Here is a 19,715-nt window from a genome sequence, read left to right on the forward strand (position 1 = left end):
AATTTTGCCTGTCTCTTCCAGAGTGCTGTTCAAGTTTTGGGACTGGTTCAGGAATTGCTTCCACATATTGCGGCACTGAACCTGCTGCATAGTAGCTCTCTGCAGCACTCGGTAACAAGTCAAGATAGCGCTGGTGGGAGCACTGCGGCCATCAATGTTGGGCCAGCAGGGATGCCAGGCACCACCACGTCACAGCATTATGCTTGGGTTGAGAGTGAGCATCCGTATAAACCATCCACAGTTTCTAATTATCGGTAAGCGGAGGTCCCAGATTCAGCTTAGCTTTTATTTTTATTCAGTTTATATTTTATGTATGCCAAAACATGATTTTACTTTTTACAGTGTTCACTTTCCTGAGACTGTGAAGTGGATTGCCATTGAGTTTGACCCACAGTGCGGTACAGCACAAGCTGAAGATACACTCCAACTCTACATTCCTAATGTAGAGGCACTTATTCGTCTGCCAAAGCGAAAGGAGCAAGAACGTGTTAAGGATTTGGACTCAGACAGAAGCCGTGCTGCAGGCTCTTCTCATGGGGCAGGTCCTGCTGGCCCTGGGCCAGCCATGGAGTATCAAGTCTCGTCTCCAAATGCCGGACCCTATGAACCTGACCCAAACTTCCTTTTCTACCCTCACTGGCCAGTGTTTCATAGGTTCAGTGGAAGTCCGGGCAACTGGCCTCAGGCTGCAGTTGTTCTCCCAGGCAATGAAGTCATATTTTCCTTGGAGACAGCCTCTGACTATATCAAAGATGATAAGGCCTGCTTCTATGGCTTCCGTTGTCTTGTGGTTGGCTATGAGTGGCCCCCCTCCCTCAGCAATGGGTTGCGTCACCTGGAAGCTGAGCTAGCTTACATTGGAGGCATGTGTGCTGCATCACTCATGAAGAAGGATTTGCTTCTTCCAGCTCTACCAGGTAATCCATTTCTCATTTTCAAAAAAATAATGTATTTTTAAACAACTGTTTATTTGACTAAAATTATTTTTTTAAAATTCAGATGAAATGGATGAAGATCTTGATCTAGTCGAGGAACAAGCCCATCAAGTTTACAACGCTCATTCTACACTTCTTGGAAAAGGATTTGCTCTCGCTGGTGCACCGACAATCAACCAAGCTCTTGACGGCGTTCTTCCATTCAGGTAAGGCTTTAACTTCATTCTTTTTTCCTCTTATTACAACTCGCAGGCATTTACTAGGGACAGAGCTGTCGCTCAGCTGACTGACACAGTGTGCATGCTAAAATATTTCAGAATTTTTTTAAAAAAGTTATTGTGGGGTCATCAGGTAAAATAGAAAAACCATTTTATGGCGTGTCTTTATTGTTGTCAGTTCTTTATAAAATGTACAAACTTAACAGAATGTTTAGGGTCTACGGAATAATACGAATGTTTGGTACAATCGTTCACGGTAAACATGTTTCTTAATACTGATCTTGCTTTGAGACATCCAGACATTCTGTATGGCCTCAAATTTACTTTGGTCTGATACTGAAAAACAGAAAAAAAAAGATTTGAGTACAGTGAATGACTTGTGGCTTAAATATATTTGTCTCGCTGAATGGAAAGGAACTTAATTGAAGGAAAACAAATAATGCACAAAATATGTGTTTTGTGCCATTCTGTTGACTACTTAAAAGTTAACCCTGAAAGTCTTATTTTACTTGTTTTTCTTACATTAATATGGCCTTAAGGTTCGAGTGGTGGTACAATTATCCTTTCACTCTCAGAATTGTGAAAGATAGATGAAATGATTCTTGAAAAAAACCCCAACAGTACATCATTCAAGTGAGAACATTATTTTCTTTCAAGTATCTAAGAAGAATGGAATTAATTATTTGTATAAGGAATGTTGGTTACTTGGAATAATTTTATGAATCCTGGGTGTTGTCTTCGTTGTTTCCTGGGGTGTCAGCAGAATTTAATTGCAATGGATGGTGCTAGCTGAAGATGGAAATGCTGCCTACTCTGATTGCAAAATTCATAATGACTCAGGGTGATAGTCGTGAAATTGTGTTCATAGCCATAACACAATCTTTGGCTATGGATATGTGATATGCATCTAACTTTGTCTAGTCAAACTATCACAGCACACTAGAAGTGGGCACTTTTGATCTTATCCTAAAAATGTTTCTTACCCGAATTCTTACTTGATTAAGATCTTACATGTTCTTTGCATGTAACAGTCGCATCCCTCCTTGACTCAAATCACAAATGCTAAAATTTGGCACATTTGTGAATGCTGGGGAAGTTAGTCTCCTTTACACTCTCATATGGCACACTTTCATTGAATGTTTGATTTTTAAAATACCATCATTCATTTGGCCTCATCAAAATTTTTATCTTTCTAAATAGATCCTTTGAAGTAAAAAAATTTCCTGTATTATGTACACATTATTATCAAAAGCTTTAAGTTCAATTTATTATCTTACAAAGCTTAGATTAATCACACAGTATGCTCTTAAAGCCATCATACAAAAATTTTGACTAACTTTTCATTGAAACAAACAAAACAATCCAAATAAAAATGTCAATATATTGCGAGTTTCGCAAGTGTCCCAATGACTCACCACAATTTTAAAAAATAACTTCATTTCTTCCACTTTTTAAAAGCGTCTCAATAGCCAAGAATTGACTTTGCAAGATTTTGATAATAAGGCCTCGCTCGCGAGGGGAGGGGCAGTCGCGTCGTGGCCCGGCCCCGTCCTCGCCTTAACGACTATACTTTAAACTCTAACTTAATGCTTTGGAATGATGTGCTAGCTTTATTTGGGTCTCATCACAAAAGGTTTCGTCGCTCTGACGCCACTAGCTTGGTGGCTTGTAGGAACTGTAGTGGACGGGCCTAGGGCAGCCTGGGGGAAGGGAGGCCTATGGCTCCCTGCCGTAGCCGACGATTGTCCGGTACCGGTCGCCGCCGACCAGGCCTGCCCGCGGTCCTCTGCCCATCGTGCCGTTGCTCATCCCGTAGTCCATCGCGTAGTCCACGACGCCGTAGTCCACGACGCCGTAGTCCACGCCGTAGTCCACGCCGTAGTCGGACCCCCGCGTCAAGTCCGCCCCCGACCCTCTGGCGCCGCGGCCGCGCGACCCCAGCGTGCCGAGCCCCGCCAGCCCGAGCACCAGGCCGTTGGCCGGCGCTGGCGCTTCGTAGGCGGGGGCGTCGAAGATGGCGCTGGGGGTGTGCATGGTGCCGGGCATGGAGCCGGGGGCGGCGTGGGGTCATCCCCCTGGCTCCTGGAGGGGCTCTCGTTCTCGTTCCCGCAGCTCTCGGAGCGGCTCGGCGCGCTCCACGATGACGTGCAGCTCCGTCTCGCGGTACACGCGGCCGTCGGGGACGACGAGGGTGAAGGGGCCCTGGCCCTTGCCCTGGCCCTTGGCCTGCTTGCCCTGCTTGGCCTGCTTGAGCATGTGGCGCTCCTCCTCGGCGCTGGGCTGGATGACGCGCTTGAACTGCATGCCCGGCTTGTGGCGGCCGGACTTGCGGCGCAGCGCCTCCTCCACCTCCTTGTCGTCCGAGATGTCCATGATGACGGTGGGCGGCCCGATGCGCGCCATGCCGTTGGTGCCGTTACCGTTGGCCTGGCCGTTGGCGTCCCACCGCCGCTTGCGCCGTCGCCGCGCGCGCCGCCGACAGCAGATGACGACCAGGACGAGCAGGGCGATGACGGCCACGCCCAGCGCGGCCGCCACGATGATGAGCACGTCCAGGTTGAAGGAGAAGAAGCCGCAGCTGTGCTCCTTGAAGTCCTTGACGGTGACGTAGCCGCCGCCGGGCGCCCCCAGCCCCGAGCCCACGCCGAGGCGGTCGGGGCGCGGCCGGCAGAACAGCGTGTCGGGCGCCACGGCGGGCAGCAGCGGCGGCGCGGGGTAGCGCGGCTCGTTGAGCAGGTCGCGACCCCACGTGTCGAGCGCGGCGCAGTCGCACGGCATGTCCAGCATGACGCGCGCCACGCTCACGTCCAGCCCCGTCGTGTTGAACATGATGGCGCCGTACTCGAAGCCCGACAGGGTGTTGTTCTCGAAGCGCAGCACCTGCGGGGCAGACACGGAGTCAGTCGCTCTGTCTCTCTTGCACTCATGGCTCAGCCCGTCAGGGCCAGGGCCGTCTGGGTGCGAGAGAGACAGTCCCACCTGCACGCCGCTGTTCTGGGCCGTGAACCAGTCCACGGTGATGCCGCGGAGCGCGGCGGACTCGACACGGCCCAGCCTGTTGTTGGTGATGAGCACGGGGCCGTGCGACACGATGTTGAAGGCCTCGCCGCGGAGCACGCCCACCGAGTTGCGCGTGAGCGCCACCCGCCGCGGCCCGCGCACCTTGAAGGCCGCGCTGTGCACCGCGTCCATGTGCACGCCGTCCACCGTCAGCTCGCCGCGCACGTCCAGGTCCTGCAGCAGGCGAAGCAGGCCAAGGGTTAGTTCGCCAGGCTCAAACTTGGTGCACGAAGGATGGCGTTGCAGCGGTCGCGGACTGACTCCGAAAGTCGCGCAGAAGTACTCACTTGGAACGTCCTGCTGGGCACGGCGCCGCGCACCCGGCCGCCCTGCAGCAGCAGCTGGTCCAAGGTGAACTTCTTGAAGGCCTGCGACTCGAGCTGGTCCAGCTCGCAGTCCACGACGCTGAGGCGGCGCAGTGCGCGCAGGCTGGCGAACGCGAAGGCCCTGACGGCGCCCACGCGCAGCCCACGCAGGTTGACCTCGTCCAGGCGGCCCAGGAAGGCGAAGCTGGGCAGCTCGGGGACGGTGCAGTTGGTGACGTTGATGCGCAGCCCCGCGGCCGGGCTGGGGAAGACCTCGGGCGGCAGCACGGACGCCGTGGTCTCGTTCCAGCTGAAGCCGTACTGCTCGACGTGCAGCACGCCCACGCCGGCCACCACGACGCGCCGCAGCTCGGGCAGGTCCGCGAAGGCCGCCTGCGAGACGCGCACGCGCGCGCAGCCCTGCACCACCAGCTCGCGGACGTTGGGCGGCAGGTGGTTGGGGCCGCGCGACCGCAGCACGATTTCCTCCTGCAGGCAGAGAAGGCAATGACGTCATGTGGGGCCGGCCAAGGCGGAATCGAATCCCCCTTAGTCCGTGGTAAAAGGCGCGGGGCGCGTGGGGCCACTCCAGAGCGCTCCCCAGGGACCCCGTCGCGGACCCCGTCGCCCCCGGGCCGCTCCAACATTCCTCAGAGGGCCCCGCAGGGTGGAGTGGAGGGCCCCAGAGGGCCGCTCCCGGACGGCGTCCCGGGTCCGCCGCCAGAGATTGACGAAGTGAAGTGAGGGTGAAATTCGGCGCGTCATGGTGTACGTTGGGGCCGGCCGGCCAGCCGTTCCGAAGAGTCGTTTCGTCGCTCCGTCTCTCTCGCACCCCTACGGGGCCCTACGGGGCCGTACCATGAGTGCGACGGAGACAGTTGAGTCTGCCGGCCTGTTGGGCGGCCCTCGGCCACCCTCGGCCCTCTCGTCCCTCTCGGCCATCCCCCTTCCCAGCCTGATGACTCGGCCAGCCAGCCGCGCGTCCTGCGCGCTGTGCGCTGTGCGGTCGGGTTGGCCCGGCATATATAAAGATGGGGCGGGCAGTGCGCCCAAAACGTATTTGCCGTCAGATTCATATTCAGATTGACGTTGGCGGCCAATGATGGCGGAGCGGGGCGGACAAGGTTTGCCAGGCCGGGCCCAGGGCTGCCGGGGCTTGGGGCCCCACCCTGCCGGACGGCCGGGCCGTCCCGTCGTCCGACTGATTCATGGCGCGGGCTGGCAGGCCTCGGCCATGCCTCGGCCAGGCCGGCCGTAACGTTACGTCTCTCTGTTTGGGTCCCACCTTCGTTATCCCCGATCAGATACCGCGTCACGGCTTGGGGCCGCAGACCCAGCGGGACCCAGTGGGGCCTCCCTCCAGCCAGGCCGCGAAACCAGTGCCGGGTGGCGGGGCGCCCGGAGTCCGGGACCGAGTCCGGGACGGACACGGCCAGGGCGGGGACCGGGGCGACGGCCGGGCCGGGGCGCTTGGCTGCCGGTTGGACAAGGACTCCCTCCTGCTAACGGCGTGACAGCCGTCGGAAACTCGGCGAGTGGAAAAGTTTGCTACAGATCCTCTGTCTTCCTTGCGCCCCCTCTCGCGGCCTGCCCCGTCTCCGTCGCCCCTCGGCCTCGGCCGCCGTCCCGCATTTTCATTTTTACAGTGCGGGGGAGAGGAAACTGCAGCGAGGGGCGGCGGCGGCCGCAAGTGCTAACCATGCAACGCGCAAATAGAATGGTTTATCAACGAGCCGCGCCGACCCTGCCGGGTGATTCAAAACTCGCCGCGTCTCTCTCGCGCTCACGGGGCGCCCCGTAGGGGTGCGAGAGACAGAGCGACGAGGGCCGTGTCCACCTCTCTGGGGCATTGCGCTGTGCTGCCCCGCGCTGCCCCCTCACAGCGCTGAACGCGCTCCGCGCCTCCTCCATCTGCATATGAATGAAAGGGGAAAGAGGGCGGACCCAGCCCAGCCCGTCTGGGGCGCTGCCTGTCACGCCGAGCAGAACGCCATGGCAGCCAGCGGCGCGTCAGCCTGGCGTCAGCCTGGCGTCAGCCTGCGGACCGATTCCGAGAGTCGTCTTCGTCGCTCTGTCTCTCTCGCACTCATGGGACGTCCCATGTAGGTGCGAGAGAGACAGAGCGGCAAAAAACGACCCTCGGAGTCAGCCCACTGGCGGCAGCAGGCAGCAGCGCGGTTTCATTTACCGAGGGGAAAAGAAGGGCAAAACGGAAACAGCGAGCTGTGTGTATTGTGGCTGCGGGCAGCCACGGGGCAGCGGGCAGCGCAGCGGGATCACTCCGAACAATGTCGGCGTCTCTCTCGCTCCGCCAGGGGCCTGCCGGGCGCCCCGCGGGTGCGACGGAGACGGAGCGGCGAAAGCACACTGTTCGAACGCAGCCCGCGGCAGCCGGTCGTCCCGCCGCGTCCCGCGCAACCTGGCCGGTCGGCCCCGAACCCAAGCCACTCTGATAATCCAGGATAATCCCTGCGGATCGGATCGCGGATCGCGGGTCGCGGACCGTATTGGGTCGGCGCCGCCCCGCCTCACTCCTTTCCTCTGTTCTCGAGTGAGAGGCTGGGCGGGCAGGCTTGGGGCAGAAAAAGGACGATCGGAAGGAAGGAAAGGGACGGAAAAGGTCCTGAAATTTTATCTGAGTCCTGGATGCCCAATAAAGCGTGACTATTCTCAAAGCGGGCGCTCTGTGAGTGCATCGGGGCCGCACACAGCACACACAGCACGAATTGCACTCCGGCCAGTAAAGGGAGGAGAAAAAAGACGGAACAAAAAAGTCGGTCTTTGAACCCGCGCCGCCGCCGTCGAGGCTGTCGCCAAAATACCTGTCGGCGGGCGCGCGGAGTGGCGCGGGTTTTGGCCAATTTTACGACGCGTGGGGGGCAGTAACCGTATTTTTGGCGGGGCTTTCGCGCGGACGGAGCGAGTCCATTGGCTCGTCCGGGTGATGGGTTGGGGGGCCCTGCCTGGGCCTGGCCTGGGCCTCCACTCGACTGCCGTGGCGCGGCGCGGCGTGCCGCGTTGGTGGCGGGACGGTCGGGACCCCTTGCTCCCCATTTCGCCCCTTTGTCTGCGGGTGAATTCCCTATGTCGTGCGGGGACAGGCCGGCTGGAACCACACCGCAGTCCCGCGCCCCGCCCCGCCCCGTCCCGCGCTGCGCGACGACCAGTGTGGGAGTCCATGAATGGGCACTGCGCCTCGCAGTGCGTGCGGCGCGTGCGGCGTGCCGCGCCGTGTCGTCCCTCCCTGTCGCCCACTGCAGCCGCGGCGAAACCGGCTGCGGCCGGGGAATTTCCAACAGTGCCCCCGTCGCTGTCTCTTTCGCACTCCAGCGGGGCGCCCACATGGGTGCGAGAGAGACGGAAGCCCCGCTCGGACTCGGCCCGGAGGTCATCGGGGCTGACGACGACGCTTGAGCCTTTCAGGAACGTTTACCATTCTCGCTGGAGCCTTTCTTTTCAGCCTGACATGAGCCCGCTGGAGCCTGGAGGCGGCCTGGAGGCTTCCCTTAGCTTGCTGGATCCCTTTCGCAGCCCCTGGAGCCTGCCTGAGACTCCAGCAGTCTGCCCGAGCGAGCGAGAAGGGTGATTCCTTGCTCCCCCGCACGCACATCGGCCCTGCCCCGCCCTGCCCCGCCCTGCCCGGCCCCAGGAGGGAAAGCGGTTGAAAGCTAAGGGCGAAGGGGCGCGGCTCGACACGGCACGGCCCGCTGCAGGGGCTGCCTGCTCGGGCTGCCCGCCTGCCCTGCGCGGCAGTCCAGGGTTCGATCTCCGGCCCCCCAATTGAGTTTGAGAATAGTTTGAGCGTCGGAGTGGCGGGCTGATGGGTCGTGGGGAGGCCTTCATCCTTGACGGCGGCCTCGTGCCCCGCGCCGCCGCACCTGTCCGCCACACGGGGCAGGCTGAGGACGCCGTCGAACACATCGCGGTGGGGTGGTAACAAAAGGGGATGTTTTTGTTTTCATTTTTTTGGGGCTCATTAACCAGGCCGTTGCCGGGAGCGCGGAGACAGGACGAGAATTGTCTCTTTTTGTCTGGCCGCGCAGTCACCGGGCGTGACTCTAATGCCTTCCTGGTGCCGGCAGCCCGAGCTGCCAGCCAGGCAGCCCGCGCTGGCTGCGGTGCGTGCGGCCATGTTGACGTGTTCCTTGACCTGCTTCATTTACATTTCCGGGCTTCGCGTCTCCACCGCCGGGATGACGTGATAGAGAGGGCGGCGGCCGCGGAGGCACGGATAGAGAGATAGAGAGGCATGCCGAGGGGGAAATGCGCATGGAAATGAGTCAGTCCTAATTCCATTCCGATCGCACACCCGCCGTGCCGTTCCGAGCCGCGCCGAGCCGCGCCGAGCAGCGCCAGCCGCACATCAATGATTTTTGCGTAACACCCCCGAGAATGAACTGATCTGGAATTCAACGCGGCGCCCGTCACGGAGTGTTTGTGGAGGGGGGCGGGTAGGGGGCGGCCCGGGGGCGGGCCGGGGAGCGGAAGCGAACCGGGGGCGGCAGCCGCCACATGACGAAGCGTTAACCCTTGCTGCCCCGCGGCGAACCCACCACCAGCCACTACGCCACTCCGCGCGCGTGTGTGAGTGTGTCGGTGTGTGCGCGCCGCGATATAGGCCCTTCCCGTCGCCGTGCCCTCGGGGACCGCCGCCACCACCACCACGCCTCACGGCCGCGGACGTTACCATGGCGACAATGGTTGCGGTGTGCGGTCGGGCCGGCGGGCCGTGCTGCTGGCCGCGGTGGTGGTGGTGGTGACCCCTGCGGGGGCCGGGGGGGCAGTCGAACGTCAAAACGTCGCTTCCGCCTGAACGGAGTCCCCGTCGGTCCCCGTCGGTCCCCGCCCCCGCGCAGCGCGCAGCACCGCGGCCAGGGCAGCGGACCGTGGTGCCCAGCAAACAACGTGGCAGGCCTGTGTACGCCCCCAGTGCCGCCAGTGCGCAGCGCGCGGTACAGCGCGCCCCCAGCCACGGAAGGACATGGCCTGCTTGCGCCCCGCCCGGCCCCGCCCGGCCAGCCCCGCCCCTGTTTCTCTGCTGTCGCACTTTCTTGCCGGAGCTTTCTTCTGGCAGAGTTTCCTCTCGCACTACTACTTCCGCTGCTTTCTCCTCCCTCCGCCGCCTCCCCTGTCGTCGTCATAATGCACACACACTTTTATTTTCTTCTTTTCGCGGTTTCCCCCTTTTCTCTCTCTCCCGCGCCCCGCGCGCGTACTGTTCTCCTTTTTCTTTATTTTTTACTCTTTTTTTTCGCTGTGTTGCCGCTGGCGGGGGTGGCGTCTTCGCGGCGTCGACGTTCGACGCCGCGCTTCGCTCCGCCGCATCGCCGCGTGTAGTCCTCGATGTCGCGTTTCATTGGCGGCGACATGATTGTCGAGTTGTCACCGCCCCGCCCCACTTCGCTTTGCCCTGGGCAAACGCGCCGTGCCCCGGGCTGGCTGCCTGGCTGCCTGCCCGCCTGGCTGCCTGGCTGGCTGCAGGGGTCGACGACCACGCTGCACGCCGCGGGTGACGGGGTGAATGTCAATGCGTGGGCACGTCGCGCCGCGCGTCAAGGGCTTTCGGCTGTCGGTCGAGTTGTCTCTCGGAAATAAAACAAAAGGCCGCGCCGCCGCGCTTTGAAACACTCGGCACGGCGCAGCACGCAACGCAACGCAACTCACTCGTCGGCCGGAGCGAGGAGCGCCCGGCGAGTAGGCAACCCGACCGCACGGCTGCTCGGCGGCACGGCATGGCGAGTCTGGCGGGCGCTCCGCTGCCGCCGCCGCACAGTGGGACCCTAGACGCGTTTCGAGCTCCAGAGTCGCTGAACAGGACTCGAATCGAACGTGTGACCCCACCTATGGATTCCTCGTTCGGAGAGCAATCCATTGATGGGGTCACACGTTCGATTCGAGTCCCATTCAGCGACTCTGGAGCCCAAAACCCGTCCGGGACTTTGACCGCAACCACCGGTCTTCTGGCCCACTGCGCGCCGCGCGCTTGCGTCGGGAGCGTGGGCGTGTCGCTGACAGTGCTCAAGTCCCCGGCTCGGCTCGGCTCCGCTTGGCGTGCCCCGGCTGCACCCGCTCCGCTCGTCTGCGGGCCAGGCGGCCGGGCACACTGGTAATGCGTGGCGCCGCGACGACGACGCCTCCCCAGGCCGCCCGTTGTTTCCAAGCTGTCATTGGGTTGTCCGTCCCGCCCGTCCCCGAGCCGTCTCAAGGTGTCCCCACGGTGTGCCTCGCAGCCTCGCACACTGTGCCCGTGAGTTGTTCCCCAAGTTGGTCTCGAGGGCGGGGCGGGCCGGGCCGGGGGCACACTTGTCGAGCTCGGCTTGCCTCCTCCACCGACCCCAAGCCATTTTGGTGCTGGCCAGCCTCTCCCATTTCGGCCGGCCAGGCAGTTCAAAACGCGCCTCCTGAAGCGTTAAACACTGCCCCTCCCCACCCTCCCCCTCGGTCCAGACAGCCCCGGGGCAGCGAGCCCGCAGCCCGTCTTTCCGCCTGATCGCACGCCGCCGTGCCGCCTCGCCGCCGCGGTTACGAGAGGTCGTCTCTTAAGATTTCATCGCTCCCGCGCTGCACTTTTCCTCCCCCGGCGTGGTGCCGTTGGAGTGGACAGCCTGTCCCCCACTGCGACTTCCTGGTTACGACACCCTTTCCACCCCTCCGCCACCGCCGCCGCCGCCGCGTTCGCCGGCCAGAGCTGTTTGTTGCCTCGCCTAGACGCGTTGCAAGGCGCGGCGCCGCGGCGGTTCTTTTGTTTAGTTTTCTCCAGCGGTTTCAGTGGGCAGGCCTGCTTTAGCCGAGCTTCCAGCTTGCCGCGGACTTTGTTGTTTAAAAGGGCCGATCAGCTTGACGCCAGGCTAGGCTGGGCGTGTCCGTCCTGACCAAACTCCTTCGAGCGGGCGGCTCCTCTCCGTCGCTTCCGCGGCGCCAAACTCTTCAAACTTGAGCGCCTCTCCAAGTCTCCTCCTCGTCGCGAGCGTCGCGGCCCTGCGCTCCACGCGGAGCTCCTCCTCCTGGCGGCCCTGCGCGCTGCGCGCCGGCTGGTGATTGGCTTTATCGTGTCACCTGGATTGAATCGGCGCGGCGGAGGCTCGCGACATCGTCGCGGATCGTAAAGGCATTATTGAAGCCGCTGCGAGCCGCGCCTCCCAGGCGCCGCTGCCTCGATCCCGCAGGGAAAAAGAGGGGTGGGGGAGGGAGTGTGTGCAGACTAGCTTCATGCATGCATTCTCATCGCGAATCAGACGACGCGCGGCCTGGCGGCGCTATGCAAAGACCGGGGGGAATTCACTTAGTGGCGCCTCGGAGGGGATCCCCAGTCCGCCAGGCGTTCCGGGGCGTTCCGGGGCGTTCCGGGGCGTTCCGGGGCGTTCCGGGGCGTTCCGCAGCGTCCGCGATGACGCCGTGCGTGGGGTCGCGCTGTCGCGCGGCGAGGCAGATGTCCCAGCGCGCCATCAGATTATCGGCTTATCCGACTCGGCGCGTTTTATTTCTGCCCGCCGCGTCGCGTCGCTGTCTCTCTCGCTCTCACGGCGCGCCCCGGCGGTCCCGGAGGGGTGCGAGGGAGACGAGCGTGCCCTCGCCAGGATTTGCTCTTTACGATATGGCCGTCGGTTTTACGCCTGGAGCCTGCAGCAGCAGCAGGCCTGGGCTGGGCGCAGGCCTGGAAGGAGGCGGCTGGGATCGCGGCCTCAAAGTGACCCCCCGAGCCCGAGGGCACGCCCCCGCCGCCCCCCGCCGCCCCCGACGCGGACCCTAACCCGGCCCATCTCTATTTGAGCGGCACGTCCGACCCGACCGCCGCCAGCGGCCGCCAGCCTCGGCCGGCCCAGTGCAGCCACGCCAAGCGCGCCAAGCCCAGCGGCCAGTGGGATCAGTTCCTTCCTCAGCATCGTGGCGATGTGTATCGCAATCTGTATCGCAATGTGAATGCCCGCTGAGTGCTCACGGGAACCCGTCTCCAACAGTGTCTCGGACCGTGTTCGGAATCGCGTCGGAGGCGGACCCTGTTCGCGTAAAGATGTTTCCGCCCGGGAAATTCGTACGCGCTGGAAATGCAGGAAACCGCGAAACACAGCGGCAGCGCTACCGCCGCCAGGGCGCCACCCCCCGCCGCAGGGCGCCTCGCTGCCCCAGTGCTGTCCTCCTCGGCCAACGCCACCTTCTTGTACCCCGTCACGCCCGGGGCGCGCTGGAGGAGACGGACGCCCTCACCTGGATCGGCCGGACCGGGCCGCTGGTTTTGCTGGCCGCCCCGCCCCACCCCGCCACGCCCCGCCGCGCCACGTGACGTTGATCCGGCCGTAACCATCGGAGCGGAGGACGGCAGACACAGATAACAAGAAGCTGGGCCAGCAGCAGCAGCAGGCCTCCCGGCCGCCGTAAAGATGGCCGTCCTCCTCGAGGCGCGGCGCTCAAATCAAGTTTTTCACGTGATGGCTGCCGCGGCGGCGCGAGGGATTCTCGTTCCTCCTCGACGGCCGTTTTTCGAGATTGGCTGTAGCCGTCTCGCTTCCTCTGCCCCGGGCCGCCGCGGGACGACAAAGAAGAAAGGCGGAGCCGCTTATTGGGTTTGGCACAGCCAGCGGCACCGCGCCGGTGCGCCGCGGCCGGCCAGCCGTGAGAGTAGGCAACGCGCTCGCAGCCGCGCCAGAGGGTTGCCCACCCGCCAGGCGGCCCTGCAGCCGCACTGCCTTCATTCCTCAAACCAATCCGAATCAAACACATGATGGTACCGTTGGATTCCGCGTGAAACGAGGAGTTTGTTGGTACCATCACGCGTTTCGTTTCAGTCTCATTTCAGCATTCGGGACTGAGATCGCGTCGAGACGAATTTCTGGCGCCCACGGCACGGCCTCGCGGGGCGGAGCGGGGCGGAGTGCGCAGTGGCGCGGCTCCACGGCGGAAGTGGCCGCTTTGAAGGCACAATGAGGCGCGCGTCAAAGGCAGAGTGTGGCGCCGGCAGGCTTTTTCCGAACTTGGTCGCTCTGTCTCTCTCGCGCCCCCGCGGGACGCCGGGACGCGCCAGCAGGGCGAGAGAGACGGCGCGACGCTGTTTCGGGAGCGGACTTCCTGGCGCACCTCGGACCTGCCTCGCCCCCTGCGAGCTGCGAGCCCTGCGCGCTTAATCCGCGTGCTTCACGCCGTCGCCGCGGGACTGCGCCACTGGAAGCTCCACAACAAGCAGCAAACACGACGCCCTGCCGTCCGAGCCAGGCCCGCGGCGGAAATTGTTGCAGGGCCACGACGGCGGCCTCTTCGGCCCCGACTCGGCTGGCCTGGCTCCCCACGGCCACCATCCCCTCTCCGCCCCGCCGCTGTTCTACACTAATTTTCCACCTCCATCCGCCCGAAAAATTTCCACGGGGAAAGTAATTTTAAACGACGTCGCCTCGCCACTTCCAAATCGGCGGCCCCGGGAGAGGGCGGCGGCGCGGCGGCGCGGTACTGCCGCGGGGTTCGGACGGGGGAGAGGGGAGCGACGCCGTGGCTGTTCACTTGCACTTCCCGGGCTGCTCCGCTAAAAGTCTCTCGGGCATTCTTACAGCATAATGGCGCGGACGCTCGCGGCCGCCTTCAAGGCCTTCAAGGTGCCGGCGGGGCTTTGTGCTGCCGCGCTGCCGCGTTCAAGACGCAGTCGACGCCCTGCCCGAGGCTGGGCTCCGCTGTTGTTGTTTTTATTTTCCTTGGCGCTTCATTGTTTTTGATTGTTTTGCGGTGTACTTCTGCGCCGCGCATTCACGTCATGCGTGGCGCTGGCCGCCTCCCCGTAGATGCAGTCCATGATTGGGACTGGCGTGGCACTGGCGTGGCACTGGCGCGGCCTGGCGTTTGATGCCCCCGCCGCGCCCCGCCGCGCCCCGCCGCGCCCCGCCGCGCCCCGCCGCGCCCCGCCGCCCCCGCCGCGCCCCGCCGGCCGGCACGTCCGGCCCGGTAATGGACAGGTGGCCAAACTGAACCGACCCTGCACTGCGCCCGACGGTGGGCCCCACAGTGGCCCCCACACCCTCCCTACAGGGTCGGAGCGAAGCACCGGGATGAATTGCTGTCCTGCATCGGAAAACGCTCGGCAACGCGCTGCGAATCGTAAGGCCTCGGCCGCCTCGGCCCCAGCCTCCGACGCCGGCCTCGGCCAACCTCGCCGAGCAGGCCGAGGCCGCGGACCGTCCTGGACCGGCAGGAGTGGGAGTCGGGCTCGGAGCGATGGCGCTCATAAAACGCGCACAACTTGAGCAGTTTGGCCTGTTTTTCTCGCACTTGTTTTCCGATTCGACCGTATAGCCGTCTATCGCGGCGGGCCGGGGCGGGGCGGGGCGGGGGCCAGCAGCGCCCCGAGCGCGCCGCAGCCTTAAATAAATAACGCGCACGCACACTGGGGTGTCGTGGCGCCACCGGGCTGCACCGCGGCGGAGCGGGGCGGGGTGGGGCCGCTTGCAATGGCTTTGCGACGTGCCGCCAGCGCCCGCGTCGCCCGGCCGTCGAAAAAGAGAGAAAGTAAATTGCAGGTACGCGGGCCTCGCCCTCGCCGCCGTGGAGCCTGGAGCACGTTTGAAGGTCGCGACGACGCCCATCGCCACCACGCTCGCTACGACGTGTTAGCTCGCGTCCTTGGGCTAGTCCGGGCCGGGCGGGCCCCGGGGCGCCGTCGAATCGTCCATAGCAGCGCCTCCGCCAAGTCCGAGAGATATCGATGGTGAAGTCGATCTATCATTTTAGTTTCCAAGGACGCCGGCATCAAAGGGCGAGGGGTAGCGCCCGGAAGGGTGAGTCGTGAGGTCAGGTCGCCGTGCGGATGGGCGGGGCGGGGCGGGGCGGGGCGGGGCCCAGTCCGGGACGCCCTTGACAAGTTTCTTGGGGATCGGCCGATCGGGCCGTGCTGTCGGCCAGCAAGTTGTGCCGGCCAGCTCCTCGGGCCTCGGCCGCCCCGCCGCCCCGCTCGGTTGCCCACTTATTGGCCTAGTGGCCTTCCCCGCCGGCACGGCGCGGCACGCCACTGCCACGTCCTGGCGGGGCCATCTCGATTGGCCATCGCTCACCGCATTCGACTCGCCTCGCGCGCACGCCGGGGCCTCGCCGCTGCGACACCGGCCAAGTTTTTGACTCGGCCGTCCGTCCGGCGGTTGGCCGCTTGGCCGCGGACCCGGGCTCGTTTTGCACCCCGCCGACGAAGACAAGTGAGGCCAAGCCAAGTGAAGCGGCGGCGGAGGTAAACTTGCGCCGAAACTTTGGCCGAGCGAGACAGAAACAGGCGGGCAGGCCGGGTCGGCCGGGGCAGGGACCCCCCGGCGTGCGTACGCGTTATAAAACGGACGCCGATGTTCAATTATTTGTGGCGCCAAAATGGCGGCGTGTTTGCGGTGTGCGCGCCAGCGGGTCGCGGACTCACCTGGTAGTGCGGCGGGCAGGTGCAGTTGACGCGGCCCACGGCGAGGTCACAGTCGCACAGGGGCCGGGGGCCGGCCCGCAGGTCGCACAGGCCCCGTCCGTGGGGCATCTGGAACGTGGGCAGGGACAGGGGCGCCGGCCCGCCGCCGCCACCGCCCCCCGCCGCCCCCGCGGCCCCCAGCAGCAGCAGCATGGGCAGCAGCCTCATCGCCCTCTCCGTCGTGGCCCCGTCAGGGCGGGCAGGGCGGCCGGCAGGGCCCCGCGCGCCGCCAGATGCCCGTCCAGCCCCGCGTCCAGCGGCCGGTGCGGCATCGCGGCGCCGACCTGCAACACAACAAAAACACGCTCGATTAGCATAAACTCAACACAAAGCTGACAGCCGTCTCTCTCGCACTCGTAGGGCGTCCAGTAACTTGCGAGAGGGACGGACGCTGACTTGGTTCCTCGTTTGGAACTGGGTCGCGAGGTCGCGAGGTCGCGAGGTCGCCGCCCTGGAGCCTGCGGCGGCGGGGAGACAGTCGTCAAGTTTTTGAATCGCCGGCCCGGCCTTTGACGCTGTCCTGGGCCCTGCTAGTGACAGCGCGACAGTGGAGGGGCGGCGGGCTGCTAGACTCCTCCCGAGGGCTGACCCCGTGCGGGGCCGTGCGTGCGTGGTGGGGGTGGGTGCGGACTCGGTGGCGTCGCGGTGCGGTGCGCTCTGTTTTTCTTTTGATGCCGTATCGGGGATTGTGTTTGTGAAGTCCTAGGTCTCCCCTCGCGTCTCACCGCGCCGCGCCGCGCCGTGGGGACCATAGGCGAAAGAGAGACTCTGTTGACTTTCTGAATTGCCGTATCGGCATTTCCGTCATCGCGATCTGCTGCACGTCCTGGTCGCACGTACGCCGCGCGGTGCGGGGCGCAGCGCGCAGCGCGGGGGGAGCGGGTGCCGTGCCGTACCGACATTTCATATGCTCTGCGCTCCCCGCTGCCGACTGTCAATATGAAGCGACGGCGCCCCTTCCCCCTCCCACTTTCCCAGGCCCCGGGCCCGCCCCCAGCCCGCCCCCGGCCCGGAAGAGTAAAGGAAACATTTTGTTGGTACGATTGGAGGCGACCCAAGTCTTTGTCCGCCGGCCGTCACGGAGCGGAGCGGCAGACTCATTCCGAGTCGTTGTGGCTCTCCGTCTCTGTCGCGCTCATGGGGCGTTGCGCAGGGGTGCGAGGGAGCGAGAGAGACGGAGCGACGAAACGACTCTTCGCGATCGCTCGGCCACCCGACGGAGCCGGAGGGGAAATGTGAATGTGATGCGCGCGGCACTCGGCCGAATCTCGATGCGAATCTGAAGCGCCACTTTGGCGGATGTCAGGTGGGGCGGCGGCCTTGGCGGTGGCCGTCGCGTCGTCGGACGAGGGTGTCAAACTGCAGTTACGTCCTCGCCGGCCGCGCGTCGCCGTGGTAATCTTGCAAGACAACGGCGGACGGGGGATTGCCTGCCCCCGGGCAGCCCCCTGGCAGCCCCCGGCCCCCTCTCTTGTCTACGGGGCTGCGGGGCGTTGTACAGTTTAGCACTTATCTCCCGATAAAGGTGTTCCCTGGTTACGGCCAGGGGAGCCGTTGCGAGCGGGGCGGGGCCACGCCCAGCCACGCCACTGCCGCGCCGGACGCCCGAGCTGGCAGGCTGTAATGGCCGGCGCTAGTTGCGAGACGCCATGCATTATGCATGCGGACTTGGTTTGTTAAAGAAATTCGTCGGCGAGCTGCTGCCGCCTGCTTGGTCCGGGCCGCAGCGCCTGTGGGGCCTGGGCCGGGGTCCGAAGCTGCAATGCGGTGCGCTGCGGTCGGGGCGGGGCTGGGCGGCCAGGCAACGCGGCCACGCAGCGCGCCGTGGCGGCAGGCAGCCCGCCGGCCACCGATGCGGCCTCGTTGCCTACCTCACAGGCGCCCCCGTCTCTGCGAATCGCTCTGTCTCTCTCGCACTCAGGGGCCTCTCCGTAAGGGTGCGAGAGAGACAGCGCGACAAACCGATCTCCTCCTGCATCGCTCGGCCGCGCTGGCTGCGCTGGTTTTTGCGCCCGCTATCTGCGGATTGAGGCAGGCGGGTGGATTCCGAACAGTGCTTTCGTCGCTCTGTCTCTCTGGCGCTCGCGGCGAGAGGCGTGCGAGAGAGACAGCGTGCCGGCCGGATCGGGTGTCGTCTAGTCGTGGAGCGGAACGGAGCCGGACCCGTCGCATTGCGTTACGTTTTTCGCGGCACCCGGCAGCGCGCGCAGCGCGGGGCGGTACAGTACGTACTTCGTACTACGTACTCGCGGTGCGTTATTTGCACGAAACACGTTTTGAATTTGCCGCGCCCCGCGCCACCCCGACCGGCGCAGATGATTGGCTCGGTAAACGGGGCGCGTCTGTCTGTGTGTGTGTGCGTGCGTGCTCCGCGCCCACGTCGTACAGTGTATTCGCAGCGGGGCGGTACAGCGGAATAACCGAACCAAAAGAAAAAAACAACAACACAAAAACGGAGGGAAAATTTGCGATAAATAATGTCGATTGGTGAAGGCAATGCTCACTCTGCTTTACAGTCTCACATTTCTACAACGTGCGGGGCTCCGTACGTACTCGTACGCGTGCAAACTCACACACACACACACACACACACACACACGTGTGTTCGTCCTATGTGCCAAGGGAATGAATGGATTCCGCACGCGGGGCAAATATGGCTGCACGTAGAGGGCGTATCGGTGCGACGGCTGCCAGGCTGCCAGTGCAGCAATACCGAACGCGCCCCGCCCCGCCCCCTTCGGGGATTTTGGCTCGGCGCGGCGGCCTCGGCCTTGGAGCCCGGACTAACGTAGAGTAATGGCATGACGTATGTTACAGGTGAGTGAGTCCTCGCTGGCTGCCAGCTCGGCCAGGCCGCCAGGCTGCCAGGCCGCCCGGCCGGAGGGACGAGAGGGGACGCCGCCGGGGCGCTTCATCGCGGTGAGTAAGTGCAGTGGACTGCTTGACGTGGAGGACGACGAGGGCGACGGGCGCCCGAGGGCGCCGAGCAGACGTCCGAAACAAGTCTGTCTCTCTCGCACCCCGAGGCCGGGCGGCCCGTGAGTGCGAGAGAGACAGAGGGACGCCCGCAAGAGGGGTGGGTCTGGAATTCGCGCCCCGCCAATTTTGAGTATGCGAGAGTGGCCGTGCTGGCCGTGCTGGCCGGGGTCATCGTCCTGGAGGGGGGGAAAAGTGGCTGCACGACTTAAGTACGGCCCCCGAGCACTCCTGTGGTGCCGGAACGCCGGAACTCGACAGTGAGCTGGGCCGGCGAGCCCGGCACGGCGCGGCACGGCGCAGAGAGGCTCGGACTGGCACGGAGTCATAGCAAGTTGCAGTGGGCCCTAAATCCCCGCAACCCACCCTCCCCACTTAAGCAGCAGAGTCTTGCTTTGTACTTGGGTCGGTCCGCCCTACGCCCCACCCGCCCAAAGCTCTGTCGCCACAAAATGTTTCGCCGTTTTCTTCCTCGTTTTGAAATTTTTGGCCAGTTGCAGCAGTGCGCGAACCTGGCCCGGCCCGATCCGTCACCAGCGGGGGAGCGCCTTTCGCGGCAAGAACGACAAGAAGAAAGAAGATACAAATTGAGGCGCCGGGACGCGCGGGACGCACTCTGCCGGAGAAATTAATCGTCATTTCCCTCTAACGACGCGCCTGCCTGCCTGCCAGCTCGTCTGTCCCGCCAGCCTGCGCGCGGCGCGCTGCGCGTCGTCATCTCGTCGTCTCCGTTTCGCGCATTTTTTCCGCCTCCCCGGAGCCGAGTCGGCGCGGGCCCGCCAAAGAGGTTTAGTTACCGCAGCAC

The 19,715-nt window shown here is 63.6% G+C and overlaps 2 protein-coding genes across 2 annotated transcripts in view; one reads left to right on the top strand and one right to left on the bottom strand.

The window, feature by feature from the left end:
- The window catches only part of LOC117640307 (E3 ubiquitin-protein ligase MYCBP2), a 171,444-nt gene that overhangs the window by 3,555 nt on the left and 148,174 nt on the right, over window positions 1–19,715 (top strand). Inside the window, exons 6-8 of the mRNA XM_034376709.1 lie at window positions 22–254; window positions 343–917; window positions 1,000–1,141. Of these exons, the coding sequence (XP_034232600.1) occupies window positions 22–254; window positions 343–917; window positions 1,000–1,141 (950 nt within the window). The remainder of the gene's footprint in view (window positions 1–21; window positions 255–342; window positions 918–999; window positions 1,142–19,715) is intronic.
- LOC117640306 lies at window positions 1,304–16,008 on the bottom strand. Its single transcript, XM_034376707.1, has 4 exons — window positions 15,896–16,008; window positions 4,501–5,007; window positions 4,133–4,387; window positions 1,304–4,033 (listed from the first exon to the last, which is right to left on the bottom strand). Exons 1-4 carry the CDS (start codon window positions 16,001–16,003, stop codon window positions 3,221–3,223), a joined length of 1,683 nt encoding a protein of 560 aa, XP_034232598.1. The 5' UTR covers window positions 16,004–16,008; the 3' UTR covers window positions 1,304–3,220.

Source organism: Thrips palmi, unplaced genomic scaffold, assembly GCF_012932325.1.
Source record: "Thrips palmi isolate BJ-2018 unplaced genomic scaffold, TpBJ-2018v1 HiC_scaffold_12, whole genome shotgun sequence".
Lineage (NCBI taxonomy): Eukaryota > Metazoa > Arthropoda > Insecta > Thysanoptera > Thripidae > Thrips > Thrips palmi.